This window comes from Sciurus vulgaris (assembly GCF_902686455.1).
Source record: "Sciurus vulgaris genome assembly, chromosome: 7".
Taxonomy (NCBI): domain Eukaryota; kingdom Metazoa; phylum Chordata; class Mammalia; order Rodentia; family Sciuridae; genus Sciurus; species Sciurus vulgaris.
The window spans coordinates 14,673,527-14,696,869 of NC_136467.1; the positions used below are offsets into that span (position 1 = coordinate 14,673,527).

General features: G+C 38.5%; 1 protein-coding gene across 3 annotated transcripts in view; it reads left to right on the top strand.

Moving 5' to 3' along the window:
- Positions 1–23,343, top strand: part of SYNE1 (spectrin repeat containing nuclear envelope protein 1) — a gene marked incomplete at its 5' end in the record, with an annotated part of 439,816 nt that overhangs the window by 336,623 nt on the left and 79,850 nt on the right. For all 3 annotated transcript variants that reach the window (XM_079147948.1, XM_079147944.1, XM_079147943.1), the window contains 11 exons: positions 2,110–2,211; positions 6,538–6,657; positions 8,785–8,985; positions 11,357–11,530; positions 14,164–14,295; positions 15,361–15,557; positions 16,231–16,363; positions 16,728–16,910; positions 18,219–18,368; positions 18,876–19,052; positions 19,480–19,635. In XM_079147948.1, coding sequence (XP_079004074.1) covers positions 2,110–2,211; positions 6,538–6,657; positions 8,785–8,985; positions 11,357–11,530; positions 14,164–14,295; positions 15,361–15,557; positions 16,231–16,363; positions 16,728–16,910; positions 18,219–18,368; positions 18,876–19,052; positions 19,480–19,635 — 1,725 coding nt within the window. The remainder of the gene's footprint in view (positions 1–2,109; positions 2,212–6,537; positions 6,658–8,784; positions 8,986–11,356; positions 11,531–14,163; positions 14,296–15,360; positions 15,558–16,230; positions 16,364–16,727; positions 16,911–18,218; positions 18,369–18,875; positions 19,053–19,479; positions 19,636–23,343) is intronic.

Sequence of the window (23,343 nt, forward strand, 5' to 3'; positions counted from 1 at the left end):
TTTTTAATCTTAAGAAAATATCAATGTTGGTAAGATTATCAGTACCTCAGTATTTTTTTATTTAATAAAATTTGAATCTATCACATTATTGTCTCCTTGACTAGTCTCTCAGTAATTAATGTGGCTTTCAGAAATGTAACTTCATCAGGCTGGGGAGATAGCTCATTTGGTAGAGTGCTTGCCTTGCAAGCACAAAGCCCTGGGTTCGATCCCCAGCGCTGCAAAACAAACAAACAGAAATGTAACTTCATTTCCTATTATCTTGAGTAGACCATGGTTAAGAGAAAATGCACTATTAAAAATATAACGATGATATGGGAAACATACAGGTATTCTTCATTTCTAACCCATGTTATGTATACTTAGCTACCCTTTAGATTAATTGAGCTGATTTTATTATAAATATATGGAGATAATGAAGACTTTCTTGCTTTTAAATCTGTTCAGATGAATGAGAAACATCCTTTACTGTGCTAACAAGATAAATGTGTGATGATTCTAACATCCCACGTGACTTTACCTTGAACACATTGAGTAAATGCAAACATTATCAGAACTCATACAAATAAGAGTTCCTGTGCTGCCATGATAATTTATTTAACTGGCCTCTGGGCTTGAACATGGGTTTGAATTTTGATTAGTGACAATTATTACCTTTAGTTCTTTCATTTGCTTTTGTTTTCTTCCCCGCCACCCCCTCCCCTTTTTTCCTTTTCTCCTGTTCCTTTCTTTCCAGTCCTGGGGGTGGAACCCAGGGCCTAGCATGTGGTAGCAAGTGTTCTACCACGGAGCTCCGCCCCCCGGCCTGCGTTTCTCCCCCTGCATAATCCAGCCATTAAGCTCACTTTTGGCCCTGCTTTTGCATTATCACACCTCCACGTGGCCTTAAAGATGGTTGCCCTTCCTTGGTGTGGCTCTTCTTCCCCTCAAGTCAGGATTTTTGCATGTGTGCCCTCCATTCTCATTGTGCCCCCAGTGAGGAGGATGTGAGGAGCTGAGCTTCATCCCCTGATGAGCAGCCAGTCCTGCACATGTGACTGGTGACTAAGAAGAACCAGAACTTAAATATCTGCTGATTTTTCTAGGAAATTTTGAAGTCTTTATAATTTAAATACTGTTTCAGTTCCTTAGTCCCTTTGGAATTGAGTACCAGAGTTCTGATAACTCTCTCCTTTTTGAATGAGTCTAACTTGATGTAAGTATATTGGACATTTAAAAGAATTTTTATGAACAAACCACTTGACTGAGACCTTTTCATGTTGTCTCTTTGTATGTCTTTGGGCTTAATAGATAATATTTATTTTCTTAACTTTTGGATGAATTTTTATAAAAAGTTACACAAGTTCTTTGAAAAGAATTGAAGAAGACAGGGAAGGAAGGGAAAGAGAAAAAAAAGGGAAACATATTATTCCTAAAAATCATATTATTTCCCAAATCAGGAGACACTGATAGATTGTTTTCTTATATAAAAATAATGCTCTTAATACTTCTGCAATATTCAAATGTGTTCATTTATTTCGGATGTAACAAAATTAGGACAACTAATGTCACTAATTACTTAGATCAATTCCATTTCATTACTTAGAAAATGCTTTGTGTAGTAAATTCTTCAAAAGTCAATTTCAACCCTGAGGCAAATTGTTACTAGTTCTTTTTACCTTCCCATGGGATAGTATTGTTTTTTCCTGAAAATGAAATCTACCCCTCTTCTATCAGCCCTGTATATCTGTGGGTTGCACATCCACAGATTCAATCAATCTCTGATTTAAAATATTTGGGGGAGCAATTGTGTGTACGTGTGTGGTTTCCCCCTTGTGATTACTTCTTAAATGATCCAGGACGACCACTGTCTGCATGGCATTTACGTGTCAGGTATTATAGATCAACTAGTGTTTGGGGAGATATGTATAGGTCATATGCAAATTCGACACCAACTTTTATAAGACACTTGAGCATCCCTGGATTTCCATATTTGCGGGAGGTCTGGAACCAATTCCTACAGAAACCAAGGGCTGACTCGGTATGGTTTCTAGAAATCTGTGTTATATTTCTGACTATTTTGAATTCTCTGTTACCTATGCTAAGTTTTCTTTTCACTTTCCTTCTTAGAATGACCTGAAAGTGCTGTTTACATCGCTGGCTGACAGTAAATACATCATTCTGCAGAAACTGGCAAATGTGTTCGAACAGCCTGTAGCAGAACAAATAGAGGTATTTGCAGCTGTCTTCTACTAGAAAAGCAAATGTACAAATACCTAGTGTATTGTGACATTTCAGATAGTCTATGAAAGGTTAATAACTTACTGTGGCATTTTTTTGTTTGTTTGTTATATATTTTCTTTTTGAATGCTGGATTTGAATATCATGCCTAATGACAGACTCTTGTCACTTCTGTGTGGACCTAAGGAAATGTGAGATAGGAAAATATGTCAGTGACAGATGTTGATCTGAAGAAGTTTGCTACCCAACAATATGATTCAAACATGAACCTCAAGGGCATAGGACAGAAGGTTGCACTGTCCTTGGAAAGGTAGAAAGCGCTATGGACATTCAGAAGCGGGTAAATTACCTTTAGCAGGTGGAGGGTCAGGGAAGAGTTCACAGAGGGAAATTGGACACAGGAGGTTTGGGCACATAGTAACTTAGAAGAAAAGTACCAAAGTAAAGAGTCCAGTAAGAACAAAGATGCGAATTCAGGAAACACTTCCAGGGAGACGCAGGCAATCCAGTCAATTGAATTTATCATGGATAAAAACAATGGAAGAAAAATAAGATTGGATGAGTAAATCAAAGCAGCTTGGAAGCCTGTGGAATGTCACAGAGCTTGACTGTATTCTATAACCAGGGGTCTCCACACTTTGTTGATTACATACCCCATTATCTAAAAATAACAAATAAGTGCACACCACAGATATATGCATATTTGCTTATTTATAAATTATAAGAAGCCACTATGTTATCTCAGAAAGAATGCACACAAATGAAAATGAAGAATGATTATGGTCACGTATACATGAGATACACAGTGTTTCATCCTGGTAACCATCTTGCAAACTTCTGGTACTTTTACTTACCTTGGAGAGTCCTGGTGGAGGAAAGTCACAGGGGATGTTGGAAGAAGAATGGATGTCATTTCCAGGTCCCTCTTGTGGATGGCCATCATGGCAGCAGCAGGCTCAGGAAGCAGGAATAGCCGCAATGCTGAAAAAGTTGAGAATGTGAACCAGGGTGATGTCAGTGAAAACAGGGAGGGGTGAAGAAATGGGAAGGATGTCACGGTGAACATCAGCTAAACAATGATGGGAAATGTGTGTTCGAGTGGAATTTCTTTACCTCACTTCTGTTGACCCCCACCCCCGAGGATCTTTGGGTAAACCACAGAGAATGACCTGAAATAGAAATCTCCCTCAACACATTTGTGAGAGGGAGACTCAAAGTTTGCAAAACATCATTTGAATGTTCATAGTTCTTGATCCTAATTTCATCAGCTTTTTAAAGAGATTTCTCATTTCCTCCCAATTAAAAATCATTCTTTTATGTTATGTCTTCCTCTTGAAAAGATCTTTTATTTATTTATTTTTTGCTTACAACATATGTGATTCCAAAAGAGATTTGAACACCTATTGTGATATCTTGTCTTGGATTTCTAATGTGAAACAGAGGATATATGTGATCACAAGTAACATTTTTTTTTGCTAATTATTAACCAATATAATTAAATTAATACTACTGAATAAACAATCAGATTATCTATTTGAGTAAATAGAAAGTGACTGATGAATGGGCTAATTCCACCCCTACCCTCCTTGGATTAGGAAGGTAATAATAGCAGAAAGCATTGAGTGACACTCCTCGGGTGTTTGCTCCTCCCCTAGTCACAGGGCTCCCCCTAGAACACACCTGTTGCAGGTGAGCTTGGTGCCCAGCTGCCTTCTTGGGCTTGCCCTGCACTGCTCCCTCTGCTGCATCTACTCTTTGCTGAGTCCCAAGCCTTTCTCTCTGTTAGATTCCTTTCTTGTTTTATTAGTGTATGCGCTTCCTAAGAAAGGGTACATATAGCTCCCTTTTCAAGATCTTGCATGTTGAAGTATTCTTATCCTGTGTTCACACTTCGATGGGCTCTTTGTAGAATTCTTGCTTGGAAATTTCTTTTGGAGTTTGGAGCTTTGAATCCATTGTTTTTAAGCTTCCAATGTCAGGTTGAGGGATCTAAAAATCATCCTGACTCCCGCAGATCCCCAGAGCTCTGAAATTTCACAATCACATGCCTTGGGGAGGGTCTGTTTTTATCCACTGGGCTGGGAACTCAGTGGGCTTCTTTAATTTGGCAAAATTCTCATCTTTCCATTCTGGAAACTTTTCTAATCGTCTATTAAATACTTTGCATTTCTTCAGTTTGTATATCTCCCTTTCTAAAACTCCTTATAATCATATATTGGATATTTTTTGTCTAATCCTCTCATGTTTTTAAATCAAGAAATCTTTTTCTCTTTGTCCTTTTGCTCTATTTTCCTGGAGTCTTCCTCAATTCCAACTCCATTTCCGATTTTGTGGTTAATTTTCCCAAGCTCATTTTGGTTCTCTGAATCATCCTTTTTTTATAGTTTCCTCTTCTTTTTTTAATGGGTGCATTATCTTTTGTGATCTTTCTGGGTACATTTATGATTTGTTGGTTGAAATTTTCCTGTAAAATCTGTTTTGCTCTGAGTTGCTTTTATTTGTTTATTTATGTTGGTCTCTGTCTTTCATGTTGGAGGATTTTCTTAGATATATGCGCATGTTTTATTGTCTATTTACATTTAGGTTAGGGACTAAACAGCAGAATGGGAACTTTATGTAAGGATGGAGCTAAACAGGTTTGAGACACTGAGGGGTGATGTGTGAGGGCCATTTATTAGAAAATCTTTGTGTCTGATTTTTAGGCCTTCACTGCTGGTGATGTTTTTCCTTCTGTCTGTGCAGTAGAGGATTGGCCTTCACAGTTCTTGACTTAAAGATCATATCTGACATTTTATCATTATATTCTCCAGTTTCCAATCAGGCACTTAAGCCCGCAACTCTCTGTCACCCCTCAGTCTAGGAACTGTTCTGTCTTCTCGGGAAGATGAACTTAAATTCTCTCATCAGAAAGGGGAAGGGCCAGTGTGGAGTGAGGAGGGGACCCGGGATTTAAGAGTACCTGAGATTCCCATGATTCTAAATTTGATGGTGTGGATCCTCTGAATTTGGTGGTGTGGATCCTCTGAATTTGGTGGTGTGGATCCTCTGAATTTGATGGTGTGGTTCCTCTGAATTTGGTGGTGTGGATCCTCTGAATTTGGTGGTGTGGATCCTCTGAATTTGGTGGTGTGGTTCCTCTGAATTTGGTGGTGTGGATCCTCTGAATTTGGTGGTGTGGATCCTCTGAATTTGGTGGTGTGGATCCTCTGAATTTGGTGTTGTGGATCGTCTGAATTTGGTGTTGTGGATCCTCTGAATTTGGTGGTGTGGATCCTCTGAATTTGGTGGTGTGGATCCTCTGAATTTGGTGGTGTGGATCCTCTGAATTTGGTGGTGTGGATCCGCTGTCAGATTAGGATTAAGCTCCCACCCTTTCTAAGTTATCTTTCATGTGCTCTTCTCCTTTTCATCTAGGAGTTTGTGGATATTACCTTCTTCCTTGTTTCCTTACCCTTGTAGATTTATGGGGATAACACTCCAAAAACAAGCAAGCAAAATATTTGGTGTTATTGCAATAAAATTTTAGGAAAGCAAAGACTGGACACATGTGTCCCATCTGCCATCTGGAGTCCAGGTTCTTTTTCATCCTTCGAGGGCCACTGGGATTGCACTTCTTCCAAGAGCCTACTTAGACCAGGATTTGCTGGTCTGTTATGTCTCTTCTCCAAACGCCTTTAGTGGAGAAGGGTTGCACCATAAAGTTTAGGATTTAATTGCATTCAGGCTTGTTTGTTTTCCTCTGGCTTCCTGACCAGACCATTAGCTCCTTGAGGTCCAGGATGAGATCTTGTGCTTTTTCTACAAAAGAGAAAGCTCTGCCATGGCAGCCACTTTTGCTAGTGTTAGGTGGTTTATTTTCCATTTCATGCAGTGAGAGAGTGTCCCACATCATGCTGTCAGATATTTTCTGTTGCTTCTCTGCATCTCTCTCCAAAGGTGCTTCCAGCTCCTTTTCAGGAAACAAGACATGCTACCCTAGAAAATCTTACACAGATATCTTTTGCCAGCACATTCTACCTCCTGCTTCCTATTTAGGTGTGGCTATTCACCAGGCCCCTCTTCCCCCAACCCTCTATCCCACATCATTCCTACCTCCTTACCTCTAAGAAAGAGGGACTGTATGGTAATAAAGGATTTTCTTCTATTTTTAATATAATATATGATCATGGTTTTATGTTTTGCTGATGTGAGTCATTATTTGTTTGTTTGTTTTTATTTGTTTGTAGAGGCAAGAGGAACAAGTAGAGACACAAAGTACACTTTGGTGGGAGGGAATTGTCCTTAGGAGTTTAATGAAATAACATGAATCTTACCTAGGCAGTACGACAGGCCGAAGAGGGACTCAAGGAACTGGATGCAGGAATCACTGAGTTAAAAAGACGTGGTGACAAACTGCAGATGGAACAGGCTTCCCTGCAAGACTTCTCCAAGCTCCAGGTGTGGTCTTCACTTGATTCTATCCAGTTGCAGCGGTATATCCCAACTCAGGGTTGATAGAATGTTATTCTATCTCTTTTTTCTTTATAAAACTCAAGTAATTTAGGTTTCAACCTTTCTTCCATGTGAGTCTTAGAAACTTTTCTGAAACTTTGACCATATTTAGTGCAATAAAGTGAATTGTATTCACATGCTTCTAAGATTCATAGTCTTTTCTCATATTTGCATATGATTCTGATTGCTAAAAATATTGCGATATAGTTCAATAGTAACATACTATCTTCTACTCTAGAGGATAAAACTATGATCACTCCTACTTAGAAAGGTTGAAAGAGGAATAGCTATCCTGTATTGCATTATCTCCCCAAGTAATACTTTTTAGAAAGTGATTTTTTTAATATTCAAAAACTATAGCTTATCTCTCTATGCATAGAGAATGGAGATATTATTTCAATTCTAGAACAACATCAAAAAAGAAAAATGGAAGTAGAAAGTGGCTTAAGTCTAAATAGACTTCCTGGCATCCTTAGGAACAGAGAATAACATTTTGAATTAATTTGCTTTTCTAGATCAGATACAAGCAAAAGTCTGATGTCAGGGTGGGAAGACAATACTAAGATACTTGACCAGTGAAATTTAGCATCTGACAATGTACTAGTTATGTTATGCTAAGAAAGAATCTTGCGTACAGATATGAACAGTCTCTCTCTCTCTCTCTCTCTCTCTCTCTCTCTCTCTCTCTCTCTCTCTCTCTCACACACACACACACACACACACACACACACACACACGGTTTTCTCTGCATGCCTTATTGCAAAACAATTGCGGATTGTAGTATGAGTCAAGTCCAAGGTCACAAGTTCTTTTTTTGGCAAACATGAAATAGCTCTTACAAGCAAGAGGCCATTTTCATGTTAACTGCCTCCTTCCCTTATCTAGCATTGCACAGTGTCCTACTCCCAAAGCCCTGCTTTACACTTTTTTTTAGACAGTTTCCCACCAGAGCTTCAGCGTCAGGTGTAAGAGTCCAACATCACAGCTGCACAGCGATGCTAAGGTTGAACTTTTCCAGCCTAGACCTTTCTGGCTGCTCATCCTTGAGATGGTGCACTGAGCAGGTCTATGTGCCTCCAGTAAATTTTCTGTTTGGCGCATCCTCATCTCCTGGAATGTTTCCCCAGATTAAATGATTATTTACTCACCACATTTGGCGAAAACATGGCCCTTTTAAGTCTGCAAGTCTTTCTCTTCACATCGAACTCCTCTGTGTCCCTAGCTCTTTATTTCAAAGACAATCCAAAATCTGATATTGTTTAGCAGAAAAAAAATTTTAAGGATACTGTGTCCAACTATTCTAACATTATATAAATTCTGAGAGCACTGTAAAAATTAAAATTGTATTTTCTGACACCCCCTCAGCCACATGGATATTTTTCACCACTTTAAGCTCAAATCTCATTGTGGACTGCTGTTGGCTTTCCTGAGAATAGAGTTGTCAAATCTGTCTCCTGTGCCATCTCTAGTAAACCCTTTTTTGATGTGCTTTGGAATCTTAAAATATTGAGCTTATTTTTATAGGCACACTTTTTCTTTTAGATTGTTAGCTTCTCTTTTTTTTTTCTTTTTGTCTTTATTTTAAAATCAATCTAAGTTGTATTTTGGTATATAGCACGGGATAAGACTCTGATTTTACTTTCCTCCAAAATAGTTATTTCAATATTATTGAGTATTTGATCCTTTCCTCCAGTGTCTCCATCATTAAATTCTTATGAATTCAGATCTTTTTCTTCAATTCCTCTTCCATACTTTATTACCTGTTAATTGAAAACAAAATAAAACAAAAAACAAACAGAATAGTGAGCAACATTAATGGGAGAACTTGTATAAAGCCATGTAAAGCCGTAGGCCTGTAAGCCACATACTGTAGACATGGGAACAGAGGCCCAGGGCTTATGGATTTTGAAAGAAGTCTTCAAAGTGAGGCTCATAAGGACAGGCAGGTGATCTACGTGCAGAGGATCCCTGTAGGAACTTTCTTGGTTGGACAGTGGGTCTGGCAAGTAACACACTCTGAAAGAGGTGCCATACTGTCAACTGAGAGTGATTGTCACTGTCTCTGTGTCTCAGGACATGTATGATGAGCTGATGATGACCATTGGCTCCCGAAAGAGTGGTCTGAACCAAAATCTTGTACTCAAGAGCCAGTACGAAAGGGCCTTGCAAGATCTAGCTGACCTGCTAGAAACTGGACGGGAGAAGATGGCAGGAGACCAGAAAATCACTGTGTCCTCCAAAGAGGAAATCCAACAACTGCTCCACAAACACAAGGTAAGAAAAAGAAAGAAAATATGGTTGTGAGAACATTCTCAAACCCTGATATGTATTTCGTAAAACTTTCTCTTCTCAGTCTTTTTATGAGTTTCCACTTACATAATTTATTCTTTATAACAATCGCTATAGCATTTGGTATCACAGAGAAATTATGATGTTTCTAAAATTTAGTAAATTAAATTAAATTTGTAATTATACATTTCTATAATATTGTAAATCTTTTTTTAAAAAAAGCTCTACTAGTAGTTTTGCTTATCAGTTCCACAGCAGGATTGAAAGGCTTTCTTCCTACATTATCCATGTGCAAGGAGAAATTCAAGGACTCTCTTCAGAGGATGCCAGCTTCATTTTTAACTCTGCTTTTTCCTGTGTGTCTCTTGTGGTCCTTTGTCCATCTAGCCCTGGGGCTATCTCTGCCCTCCTTGCCCTGACCTTGGACTCCCAGCTCTGCTCTGGGAAAGCAGAACTGCTCACTCAAACCTGGGTTTGGGTTTATGTCTTCTGCATGCGTCATTCAGCTCTGGCCTTTAAGCACATGCTCCTGCAGTTGCTGTGAACCAGGAGATTTTCCTGGGGACACTGAGTCCTATTACTACGTAATCAAACTTTGTAAGTCTGAAATTTCACCATCAGTGTGAGCCAAGACCAAACTCATGTTGGACAATAGTGCTTAGTAAAAGAAGACCTGTTGAACGTACACACTACAACTAACACTTGCATTCCTTAGCAATGACCATGTAAAGTTTCCAAGTCCAGAAACCTAGCTTCCCAGGCCATGGGAATTCCCTATAAGGAAACAAACAAGCAAATAAATCCCACTGGGTTGTAGGTGGTTAACATATTCTACATTATGTAGCTCTCTGGTGGTTTATAACGGTGGATTTGGGGAACTGGGGGAGGGGAATTGGATTTCTTGCTATTTTTTTCCCAGAGGTTTTTATCCAAAGTTTTATGATTTATTAGGGGTTTATCATTTGGCTTTGAAAACATTGCTTTAATGTTCACAGCTGGTTTTTCTCAAGTCTGACCATAGCCATAAAAAATCATTCTGAGTTATTCCAGAAGGAAAACTAGGATCAATGAATAAAAATAACAGAGAAATAAAGCTCAGTAGAAGAAAAACTCTGAAAGGAGTAGGCTGTCCCTGAGCAGAAGCCTCTGTGGTCACGAAAAGTCCAGCCAAGGCTGTTGGAGGGAGAGCTTGTGGGAGGAATCTCAGCTCTCTGCACATCTTGGGCTAAATGATCTCCAAGATCTCTTCCAACTTTAAGATTCTTTGATAAAATAATTGTTGGTTAAAAATAATGTTCTAGCTTCTACTAACAAACCCATGTTCTGAGGAAGAGTTCTGCAGGGTTGGCAGGAAGCATAGATATAGTTGATGATATGAATTCAAATTCCAGCTCTGCTATGATTAGCTGGATATCTGCAGTGAGCTACATGGGGTGAGAATAGCTCATTATTCTCATCTGTACAATGGAAACGAAGCTACCATCTCATAGAGCCATGGGTTTAGCATAAGGATGACATGAGTCAGATGAAGAGTTAATGGAGCACTGAGCAAATAGTAAACACGCAATTACTGGTAGCTATTCTTATCAACTTCCAGTTCTACAATTCCATCCATGGTGCTGGGTATAGGAAATGGAATAAGGCCTATCTCCATCTTCCAGAATCTACTACACATAATAAGTAGTATTTCAAAGATGTTCAGAGTGTCATGCAAGGCTTTCAATACTGTGGAGGTAAAATATGAAGAAAATTTTAAAATATTTCATGTATTTAATCAGTGAACATCAAACTATGTTTGGAAGCAATAAATAAGCAAACATTTAGGAAGTTCAGAAAGTAGGTCTCACACCCAGCCACGGAAGGAGAGTCATTGACCGTGCTATGTGAGAACATCTTGAGAAGAACAGAGTTTAAGGAGGGCTAGAGATGGGGTGTGGTGGCTAATGTGGCCAAGGGACCCAGCAGGCCCGTGGTGTGTTGGGGTTAGTGAGAGACAGTGTCAGGGAAGTAAGGAAGGCTGGAGTGCAAGGGATGAAGTAGGAGAGGGCAGAGGTGTTTCGTTTAGCAGCTGGTCACCTATGAAGAGTTGGGTTTGGGGGCCACAGTGCCTGCTGTACAGCATGTACAGGATGCACTTAGATGTGGGGAAGAGCCAGGCAGGAGACCAGAGCCGCAGTCTGGGCAGGAAGCCTCTTCAGGAAATAGTGAGTGCCTGGTCTGGGAACGAGGTGAGCAGAGCTGGAATGGTACCACTCACGTATTCACTGAGCTCCATCCGCTTTCATGTTTGGAGCAGTTTTTATCTGGAAGTAGTGTATGAATGTGTTGCTGACCTCTCTCTACTGTAAAATTGCAGGAGTATTTTCAGGGTCTGGAATCTCACATGATCTTGACAGAAACGCTCTTCAGAAAGATCATCAGCTTTGCGGTCCTAAAGGAAACCCAGTTCCATACAGAGCTGATGGTTCAGGCCTCAGCCGTGCTGAAAGGGGCTCATAAGAGAGGCGTGGAGCTGGAGTACATTCTAGAGGTAAGACCGCGGCCAATGCAGTGCCTTCCCCACTGCAGGGCAGACCTTTCGGGAGAGATGAAGTTTACCTCCTGTAACCTTGGAGCTGGCTGGGCCACCTGGTTCAGGACTGTTCTATGGCTGCATGCTAGCTTGTTCCTCTTGTATTTCCTATTTACATTTGGTATGCGTTGTACCATGTTGTGAGTCAGCTGGATGAACACTGAAGAGATTTAGGGGTTTAATATTCAAACCGAGAGCCTAATTATGAGCATGAAAAAATGTAAAAATAAATCACTGGTTCTGTCCCCAGTGTAATTGCTCTTGTGATAAGACCTGTCACTAGGATCCAGAAGCCAGAGCTCAGCCACCTGGGTCCATTTTTGTGCTCCAAAAGCAGAAAATGGAGGATTCATTGAGTAGAAGCCAAAGAACACTCTGGGTTGAAATCAGAAAATCCGGGTTCAGATCAGAGAAGCCATTTGTGGCATTCCCTCTGGTTGTAGGTCTGAATATGCTGTCCTGCTGATCACAAAGGGACACTGTGAAACTTCATTTCCTCATCCACTTACTCACCCCATTAATCATAGATGAATGAATCAAGTATTCATTCATTCAGCATTTACCAAGCTGCTACCAGATTTCCAGGCACTGGGGACACTGCCCCCAGTGAGCTCATGGTCTAATGAGGCAAGAGGCAATCATTGGCCAAGCATAGTACAATATGGAAAGTGTTCCAGAAAACAAGATTGTACACATTCCAGCTGTAGATAAGAAGAGGGATCTCATTTGCAACCAAGGTGCAGACTCTAGAACAGGGATGGGCCCACAGATCCAATATGGTGCACTGCCTGTTTTTGTAATATTTTATTGGAACATATAAAAACTTTTCTCTGGTTACACATTATCTGTGGCTACCTTCACACAACAAGGACAGATGTGAATAGTTGCTGTAGGTACCATATAATCCCCAAAGCTAAAATGTTTACACTCTTTTACAGAAAGAGCTTTTAGAGAGCACGGCTCTAGAGTCCCACAGACTTGCACTTGGGTCTTAGCTTCACCACAGGTGTGTGAACTTGAACACCAGCAAGTGCTCAGTAGAGCTTAACTGACCAGTCACGGAACCCCATGTCAGTGTAAGAAATCATTGAGGTCATGTCCCCTCCTTTGTTCCAGTAACTACATCAATTGCCCTAAAATGTTCCAGCTTTCTCATTCTTCTTTCCTGTGAGAGCTTGAGGACTTATACTCTCTCCCCCTTTTCCTCTCCTCCTTACCCTCTCCCCCAGACTTTTTGTGAATTATCTATAACTCATGTTTACATTTTTCTAAATCTTGCCTTCTTCCCTGGGACAACACCATAGCTAGCTAACTTCAAAAATACCAGACATGGATTTCCCCAAAGTGCTAAAATTTGGAGAGAAATTTATCATTTTTTTTCTAAGTTAACATCTGAAATCTTGTGCTAACAGTCATTGTTAAGGGACATGTCAATCTCCCAGCTAGGCATTTTGCATTTATAAGAATGCATCCAGTTTTTGCCATAACCCTTTAAGATGTAGCATGAACCCCTGTTTTAAGAATGAGCCTGGGAGCGATATCTTGCCAAGGCACATGGTTCATTGGGATCTGAGTCAGCAATCACACTGTGTTTGCCTGGCTTCAATTACTAAAAAGTGTGTTTACAATGAGATTGACCAGACTGTGCCATTTAACTACAGCACCCATGATCACACCCAGAGACCCGCTCTCTGCTCAGCTCAAATTTATTCCCCCACGGCCCAAGAACTCCTAGGCACTGAAATTTACTCTTTGTTTTTGATTCATTTTTACTGTGGATGTCCTGTCTCCCCTTTCTAGGATGTAGGCTCCAGAAAGGCAGGGATTTTGAGGATTTTTATTCACTACTAGATCCCTAGGCCACCAACAGTGCCTGGCAATTGGTAGGTATGTTGGGAAAAGCAAGGGTTTACTGTTGTGCTCTGTGGCCACTCCAGCTGCATGTCAGAGTGGACATACACGTTGAAAAACCGCTGATCTTGCTACAAATAATTAGAAAAGACTCCAACTGACATTTATTTTAAAAGTCTTTTCCAGCTCCAAATAAAAGAGAAGTCTAAATTTAGGAATAAGTCATTTGATATTTTTCTTTAACATGATAGCTATTCTAGATATTTATATTTTTAAATGTCTGCCTTTTACATATTATTTACAAACTTATTATACTTTGTTCACTCAGCACATGAAAAGCAAACATGCCTCTACTTATACTTAAATTCTTTCTAGGTAAAGCATGGAACCAGGCATCCCAGACACCAGTGAGACTGCATTTATTAATCCATTTAATACCAGTGATGGAGAAGAGAGGGATACCCATTTTTGGGTGCTAATAAAAGTACAGAGAAGTTTAGTATGACTCATGGTGATAGAGCTAGTTTGTTGCAGTCACCAAGGTCTGGTCACAGTGCTTTTGAGGGTCACCATCTGATTACTGGCTTCAAAGCCATCTTTGGTTTCCTAAAGCAAACCCAACCCAAATATCCCCAAGGTAACTTGAAAGAGGATCTGTCAAGCACATATTTTGTGCACAAGGAGGAATACTGTTCCCTAAGGAGGGTTCTTCAGCTCATAGACTGATGTTGCCTTTCTAGACCTGGTCCCATCTGGACGAGGACCGCCAGGCGCTCAGCAGACAACTGGAGGTGGTGGAAAACAGCATCCCGAGTGTGGGCCTGGTGGAGGAGAGCGAGGACAGGCTCATGGAACGCACGAGCCTCTACCAGGTCTGGTCCCTATGGCACAGGCGGCCATGTTTCCTTTAGAATCTTCCCAGTCATTTCAGCAGAATTTAAACGAACTTCTGATCGAATGTTTTACTAAATAGTTATACTTTTCTTTTACGGTATTGATATTGTTGGAAATAGGTAGATTTTGCCTGTGTTTTTATAATAGAATATTTTTTAAAGTCTTTTCGGCTGGGCACAGTAGTGCACACCTATAATCCTAGTGTCTCAGAACACTGAAGCAGGATCGATCTCCAGTTTGAGGCCAACCGGGGCAGCTTAGTGAAGCACTGTCTCAAAATAAAAATTAAAAAATAAATAAAAAACAAAAAGGCTGGGGGTGTAGCGCAGTGGTAGAGCACCCTTGTGTTAAGAAAAAGAAAAAAAAATCCAGGCATGGTGGCACACACCTGTAATCCGACTCCAGAGACTAAGGCAGGAGGATCACAAGTTTGTGGCCAGCCTCAGCAACATAGCAAGACCCCGTCTCAAAATTTAAAAATTTAAAGGGCTTGGGATGTAGCTCAGTGGTAGAGCACTCCTCTATCTATTGAGGTTCAATCCCCAACCCCATGCACAAAATTTTGATTTGGGGGCTGAGGATGTAGCTAAATGGTAGACCACTTGGTATGCAGAGGCCCTAGGGTCCACACCACCACTGAAAAAATGCCTTTCTTTCTTTCTTTCTTTCTTTCTTTCTGTTTTTACTTCCTCCCTTCTTTTTTTTTTTTTTTATGAGAACTCACTTTGAAAGCATCGTAAGCATTTTCACCAGGCCTCCACTAAGAATTTTGTGTAATTTATATCAATGTCACACTATTCTCGAATTAATTATGTTTGACAGTTTTAAATGCACCTAAAATTACTACCAAAAAAAAAAAAAAAAGAACATTGTAGTTGGGATAGTGATGAAACCTTCAAGTTTTCAACATTACTTGGGTGTGAATAGTTTATGTTCGAATAATAGATAATGGGTACGTTATGGGCACCAGAGAAATTATATTTCTCAAAGACAAAAAAAAAATAGTATCCAAACTTTTAACCCAATATTGTTCATCATTTTAGCATTTAAAATCCAGCCTAAATGAATACCAGCCCAAATTATATCAAGTATTAGATGATGGAAAACGACTTCTGATATCTATCAGCTGCTCAGATCTAGAAAGCCAACTAAATCAACTTGGAGAGCGCTGGCTAAATAATACCAACAAAGTATCTAAAGAACTTCACAGATTGGAAACGATTCTGAAACACTGGACCAGGTAACAGGATGAGTATTTTGCATATTTTTTTATAAGAACTGCAGTGTATTAATAAGAGTGCTTGACTTGAAAAGATAGACAAGTTTGGAAAACTGCATAGTTTGGAAAATAATAACAAAGAGAAAGCCCTGGTTGGATTCTTATATAATTGTATAAACACATAATTCAAAGTGGCAGGGAGGCAGGTGCATAACATAGCTTACCTTTGAGCAGTCATCTTCCTTTGCCTAATAATTGTACCTGGGTGGTCACAGTAATGCCTTAGAAGGAGAGAAAGAAGAGGAAATATTGATTAAGCAAGCCAGCATCTCAGGAGCAAAGGGAGGTATACAGGGAGGGGAGATGGCTAACTATTACATAATGAAATACTTTCTTCCTTTATTTCAAAGAACTTTGTATAGCTACCATCTAATATTTCTAATCAGTATCAATGTAAAGGAAGAGAAAGTTAATTTTTTTTTTTCAGCTTAGAGATGGGGAAGTTAAAATGCAGAGACAGGCCTGATCAAGCATAAACATTAATAGAAAAGAATTTCAGAGCACCAACCTAGTGCACTTTTGTTCTCAATCTATCAGGTCTCTTGTTTTCAAACTGTCTGAATTGACAAATAATATGAGTGAGCAGAAGACAGGGTTGGATCCTTACTTAACAGACTCATTAACATACTCACAGGTATCAAAGTGAATCTGCAGATCTGATTCGCTGGTTACAATCTGCAAAGGACAGGCTGGCATTTTGGACTCAGCAATCTGTTACAGTCCCCCAAGAATTGGAAATGGTCCGTGATCATTTGAATGCTTTCCTGGTAAGTCAAAGAATCTAAGGCATTTGACTCAGTTTTGTTTTTCAGGCCAATAGATCAGGCCTGACCCATACCCAGAACAAAGGAAGTCAACTGTCAGTGGGTACTTAGCTGTAGAGTATTTAACTATACGTGTTTAGTACTTAGCAACTAATAGGACTCAGCTCTATTTGTACTTAGCATTGTCTTTTGCAAATAGTTCCAAGTAGCGGTTCACTTTGATTTAAGGGCAAATGTATGCTTTTTGCTTCCCTCTAGAAGGTTCTGTATAACACTTCCCTCGATATGTAGAAAAACAATTTTTTTGTGTACTGAAATGAAAGCCCTGGCTATTTAATCCTAATTCCAACTATGTGACTTCTTTTAGGAGTTTTCTAAAGAAGTGGACACCAAGTCTTCCCTGAAATCATCTGTCCTAAGCACCGGAAATCAGCTCCTTCGATTAAAGAAGGTGGACACAGCAGCCCTGCGTACCGAGCTGTCCCACATTGATGGTCAGTGGACTGACCTGCTGACCAATATTCCAGCTGTACAAGAGAAGCTCCACCAGGTAGGGAAACAAGGATTGGTTTATTTGGTAATAATTGGTGTAAGTCAGAGTAGGTGGAAAACTACATTAATCTGTTTTGACTCACAAATTTAAACTACCCGTGCCTCACAAGTCTTTTCTCTCTCCCACTGCATTACATATTAAAAATTATTCTAGGAAGACCCACTCAGATAACACGTGTGTGTGTGTGTGTGTTGGAATCTTTGTTTTTTCTTGGGTAAAATGAGGGCAGCTTCATTTTAGGAAGATGTAGAACATAATCTGGTAAAAGATCTACTACCCTACATACAAAAGCAAAACTGGCACTTGATAAATGTCAGTACAGTCATGCATGCTTTTGTGATAGTGATGTGCTCTGAGACATGTGTCCTTGGGCCATTCCATCATTGTACAAACATCACAGAGTGAATAGACACAAACCAAGATGGCTGCAATGCTGCAAGGTGACACAGTCTATGATAGAGTCTCACCCCATATGGGGTCTGCTATGGAGAGAAATATGAGTTGGTACATGATTGTTCCCCTCTTAGCTGGAAGTGCACCAAACACCCCTAAAAGTATATTTGAAAGTATATTTGAAAGACTCCATCTTCTCCTTTTTGAGCTTCACCTCTGTGTATGGCATGGAATCACTGGGTTTGGCGAATATCCCCATTTTTTCAAATCAGCCGCTTTCCATTCCTAGAAGGCAGGATGATCCCATGTTCATTTCCACCAGACACAAGTTGATCTGTGAATATTTAAAATGGTTGGCTTTCACTCTTCCAAAGTATTTTAAGTATATGCATAAATATGTGACGCATTAAGTAAAAGTCAGAATTTGAAGTATATTTGAAAGGCTCAGAAAATTGGCTATGCTCTTTGGAATAAATATTAGCATGCCAAAAAATCTAGAAAAGGATAGCTTGTAGTGTGGTGTTTTTCTTTCTTCTTTTAACATTCCTGAGTTATAATACACAGAGATTTTACAAGATAATTAATAAAATACATCTGTTAAATGTTTTGTAGTTACGCATTTTCAAAACCCATAAAACTAGTTATAAAATAAGAATAATATTTTCTTCTTGCTGGTGTTTTGATTAATTAGATAATATTTACACAATGTTTATAGTATTAGATGTCAAGTGAGCATAAAATGACTAGTATTGTTCAGTGCTCGCCTGATATTTCAAGCTTCTAAGATCTAAAAATGTCATGAACAAGTGTTACTTCTGTTGATATGTTGGTGGGAACTAATGTATCCTGTGTTAGCAGAAATAGGGTTCGAATTTTAATGCCTGAAACTTGTTCTCTCTCCAACATGGACAGCTCCAAATGGACAAGCTGCCCTCCCGCCACGCCATCTCTGAAGTCATGGGTTGGATTTCTCTGATGGAAAGTGTTATCCGCAAGGATGAAGAGGATATAAAAAATGCCATAGGTTACAAGGCAATCCATGAATACCTTCAAAAATACAAAGTAATTAACAATTTTTATTTTCAAATCTCATATATTTATACCATTCTATTTGAAAGAACTCCAAAACTCAAATCATGAAATTTGATCTTGGAACATATATTTCATACATAGTGGCCTGATGGGTTCAAAAACAAGAAAATTAAATCCCTAGTTATAGGCACAGAAAAGTTGCCCAGCATTAGGAATGATTTTTAATAATTTTGTGATTTGAAAAAATCATTGAGATCATAAAATAATTATAATTAAGAAATATTTTACAGTGAAGTTACGTAATTGACTAAATTCTGTATCTTCTGCCTAAATATGTATATCTCTGTGTGTGTTTGAATAACATATACAAACATATATATTCAACTTCTGAAAATAATGGGTCATTATTTTACACATTATGTCATGCAGACAAAGTAGTAATATCGATATTACTGTTATCTATGTCTTTCTTCTGTCCCACATGATAAGACATTATAACACATGCAACCTTGTTTTCCTGTTTCCTTCTTCTCTTAGGGCTTTAAGATAGACATCAACTGTAAACAGCTGACGGTTGATTTTGTGAACCAGTCTGTGCTACAGATCAGCAGTCAGGATGTGGAAAGCAAGCGTAGTGACAAGACTGATTTTGCCGAGCAGCTCGGAGCGATGAATAAAAGCTGGCAAATCCTGCAGGGCTTGGTAACTGAGAAGGTACACTATGCGGCCTGCTGCTGCCACACTTCCAGAGGACAGGCTTACTGTCGGGGAAATTCATTGCCCACATAGTAGGGCCGCACGGGCCCAGGCTGCTCTTGACCATGGCAGTGAACTTGGCTAGCTCTCAACTGCCTTTGGCCCTCTTATCTACTCTTGGTACTACTCGTGTGTTCTTTACAGAGGCATCTAAATTTTCCGTGCCTTTACTTCCAGATTTAGAACCAAAGATTTTAGTTCTTTCTTGTTTGCCAACAATGCACATTAATTTGCACTTGATAAACTTAATGGTTTAAATTACATTTTCAATGGGTGGCATTTTAAGAATTCTCAAAGTGCAGGAAATAGTGGCAAGACTAATTAGTCTTCCCACAATTCGATTTCAAAATATGTGTGCAAATTTCCTTTCCCTGTGTTTGTTCAGATCCAGATGTTAGAAGGCTTATTGGAATCTTGGTCAGAATATGAAAATAGTGTACAGTGTCTAAAAACGTGGTTCGAAACCCAGGAAAAGAAACTGAAGCAGCAGCAGCAGATTGGAGACCAGGCTTCCATTCAGAACACATTGAAAGACTGTCAGGTAACTGGTCTGGTTCTCATGTACCATTTCAGAATTTCATAGCACATGCCATGGGAGTTTACAGATTCTGAAATTGTAAGTTAAATATTTTTTTAAAAATGCCATCTGGTAACAAATTTCACTGATGATAGGAACTGATAAGAGTTTATTGGGTTTTTTGTCACCTGCTTTTAAAAATTTGAAATTATAAAACTATTCAAATACACTTGTAAGTAGAAAGTCATTACCAAGATTTCAAATACATTTGCCTAAATTCTTTCTTTTTTCATGAAGATGCCATAGTACACCCCTGGCATCATGTCATCTTAATCCTCTGTGCTATCGTACCCATCTATGAAAAATAGACATTCTCTTATGCAACCATAATATCACCACAAAATTTTAACAATAATCCCTTAATGTTTTTCATATTCAACCCCTTAATCGTATTTCCTTAATTACCATTAAAATATCCTTTTTTATTCAAAGAATACAGTCTCCTTATGGCACATTTGCTTGTTGGAGCTCTTAAGTCTCCATAATATTTTTTTGATACCATTCACTTGTTACAGAAACTGTAGACTGGCCCCTGTTCAACACTAGCCTGGGCATTTTCCAAAGGTGGCCTTTAACTTGACTTTTCGCCTCTGTATTTCCTGCAAGTGGAAGTCAGCTCCAGAGACCTGATTGCATTTCTGTTCCTCGTTGAGGGCATGTGCTTAACCGTAGACTCTGTTCCTCTGTTTCGTCACCTAGGAAAGCTCACAGATCTGCTTATTGTGTTATTGATTAGGGTAGAGGGTCGAGCTGTCCATTCCAAATATTTTCCTGTCACTTCAACATTTCCTCAGGCATTCCTATGTATACAAAAGATATGTGAGTATTACAGTTAATGCTGTAATAAAATTGGCTTAAAGGTAATGTACTAACTTGCACTATTCTCAGGTAAGCTACGACTGTTCTTTTAGTGTTCCCTGTGAACAATGAAAATCTCAGCTGAATAGTCATATGGAAAAACTTCCCCAAAATCTGTTTCTCTAAGTTAGATTTAGAAAAGAAAGGACTTTGGTGATTATTTACCTTCTCTAGCATGTTTTCTGTTCGGGACACATGTAATGAGAGAACTTATACTTAAGCATTCAGTCAGAGACTCAGGAGTCAGGAAAAGAAGACCATGTGCTCCCCAACTAATGGGCTGTAATTTTGAAGGTGCATACAGATGACAAAGAACATCCAAAAGAGAAATACTTTTAAATAATCATTTTTAAAATGCCTCACCTCTGAAGTTGGGTATGTGATGGCTGGAGATCAGAACTGCACAGCATTTCCAACTATCTAGTGACCAGTCATACTTCTAATTTAAGGTCACAAATTCCAAAATCGGTAAATATGTCAGAATTTTGAAAATTTTACTCCAAAGGATGAAAAGTCATACCTTTAGTTGAGTTCCTAAGTTTGAATATTTTCACTAATTTAAAAAGTTAATTCTAAGTGTCAGCATTAGCAAGATTAGTGTGTCCTTCCTGTGTTATTGGGGCAACTTTACTGTGGAGATTGAAATGCTACCTTGATATAACTTTCCTCTTCCTTTGTTTTCCTTTTCTCCCCTCCTTTTCTCTTTATCTTTCTTACACTTTTTTATTTCTCTCTAATGTACTTTTTTATGTCATTTTCCATTTTGTTTCCATTTTTGACAGAGAGACACATTGCTATCTGGAAAATTTCACTTGAAGCTTGACCAAGTTTTACTTCTTTTAGGATCTAAGTTTTTGTCTCCCAGAGGGTCAGTTCAGGCAATGTAAGGAGAGAAAGTTTACATTGTGATTTTAAAAGCTGTATATACCATTGCCAGTTTGTGATTTAAAATGAAATGTCATTTCTTTGAAACCAAAAAGACAGAAAGTAGCCCACACAGTTATTTTGGAACATCATGCATAAATCACGATAGCTTAACTGGAAGGTTCTATTTGGCGATGCTACAAACCTTGATAAAATTTATTGTCATTTTTGAGAAATTGTACTTTTGGACTAAAGTGTGAAATTCAAGCCAGTGTACTTAAATCAGTGACTGGATTCAAACTTTATTTTGTTTTAAAAATCTGGAATATGCTTCCAGTCTTTTAGAGGTGATTTATTAATTTAATGTAACATGAAAATGATATTTATGAGTTAATCCAAGTTGAGAATGATTTTTTAATAACCAAAAAATCTTAGGTTTGGTCTTTCTGATTAAATTCATTGATCAGAAACAGAACCATCTTTTAATTATTACTGAAAGGAAGGGAAAGCACACCTTAAAAAAATACATTTCTATTTTCTTCCTTGATTCTCCTCCTATACCAACATACATGATCAGGGCATTTTTGAGATGTGTTGCTTAATACTGCTCACTGAAAAGCATTAACACCTAGGGATAAATGGAGATAAACTTCATTTCTATGGTTAGGTTTTAGAATTATATTAAAGACATATTGGAAGGATTATTTATTATTATGCATTAAAATATTAAATATTAATAAAAATATTAAATGTAATAATTATATGTTATTACATATAACTTAGAATTGTGACATGTGGTTAATTATTTCCTAAAGAAACAGAAAAGTTTTAAAAAACAAAGGTATTTATATTTTCTATATTGTATGAAGGACCTATAATCTCAGTGGTCACTAGCTTCATTCTCTAGCAATTATCAAAGCTGTCATGATATTGACAGATTATAAAGTAGAAATGATAGGACAGCATGCAAAACAAAAATGCTCTCTTTAAGCTGCTAAATGGATGAATTCGTAATTCACACACCAAATAAAAATAGCTTCATTCTATTTCAGGGGAGAAAAAAATAAATTGATTTATACTGAAGTGTGGCAGAATGCCAAATGGCTGAATACAATATCTTGCAATTGGCTAGTTTTTGACAGCTTAAAAGATATTTATATATATTTATCTAATTTTATGCCTTTAGAGTAAACAGAAAATGTATTATTATCCCTATTTTATAAGTGAAGCGAAAACAGTTGAAAAAGTTGAACCACAACAGAAACAAAAATAAAAGAGCCAATAAGAATAAGAGGCAAAAAAAATTATAAATAAGAAAGAGATAAGAGTCCTCATATCAATACCTACTCACTCCCAATATTATTTCTAGTATGCAGGTCATAAGAAGAGGTAAAAATCTTTATTACATAATTATGACATTATCCAAACTTAAAGTATTTGGGGATTTTCTCCTTTCTAACCACCAGGGCCGTCAAATCTGTTTTTCACTCCTGAGGATGGGAATGTAAGCATGTACCTGTCGTAACTTGTCACTGTGGCCCGGGATTTGCACTCTGTGCAGTTTCAGGTTCGGCAGGAGCTGGGAGCAGGAGGCTGTAAACGTTTGGATTTTGCTTCCCCCTCCCACTTTCACCAGCTGTGTGACCAAAGGAACATCAGATAACTTGATCCTGCCTTTGTTTATTCTTTAAGGGCTCATAGCAGTCTCAGCCTGCTTCACTTCTGAGTTTTTGCCTTAAAATGTAAGTTAGGACTATGATATATCGTTAACAATGAGCTCCAGATCTCTTCCTCATTTTATTCTTCTCTCTTCAACATTTCATTCTGAGAGTAGAAAATGCACATCCCAAAGAAAATGAGAATTTGCGTCTTGAAAAAGTCTGTAACTTTAAGAATTACACAACATCAGAGTATTTTAGAAAAAGAGGATAATAAGGAAATTTTTCCCAG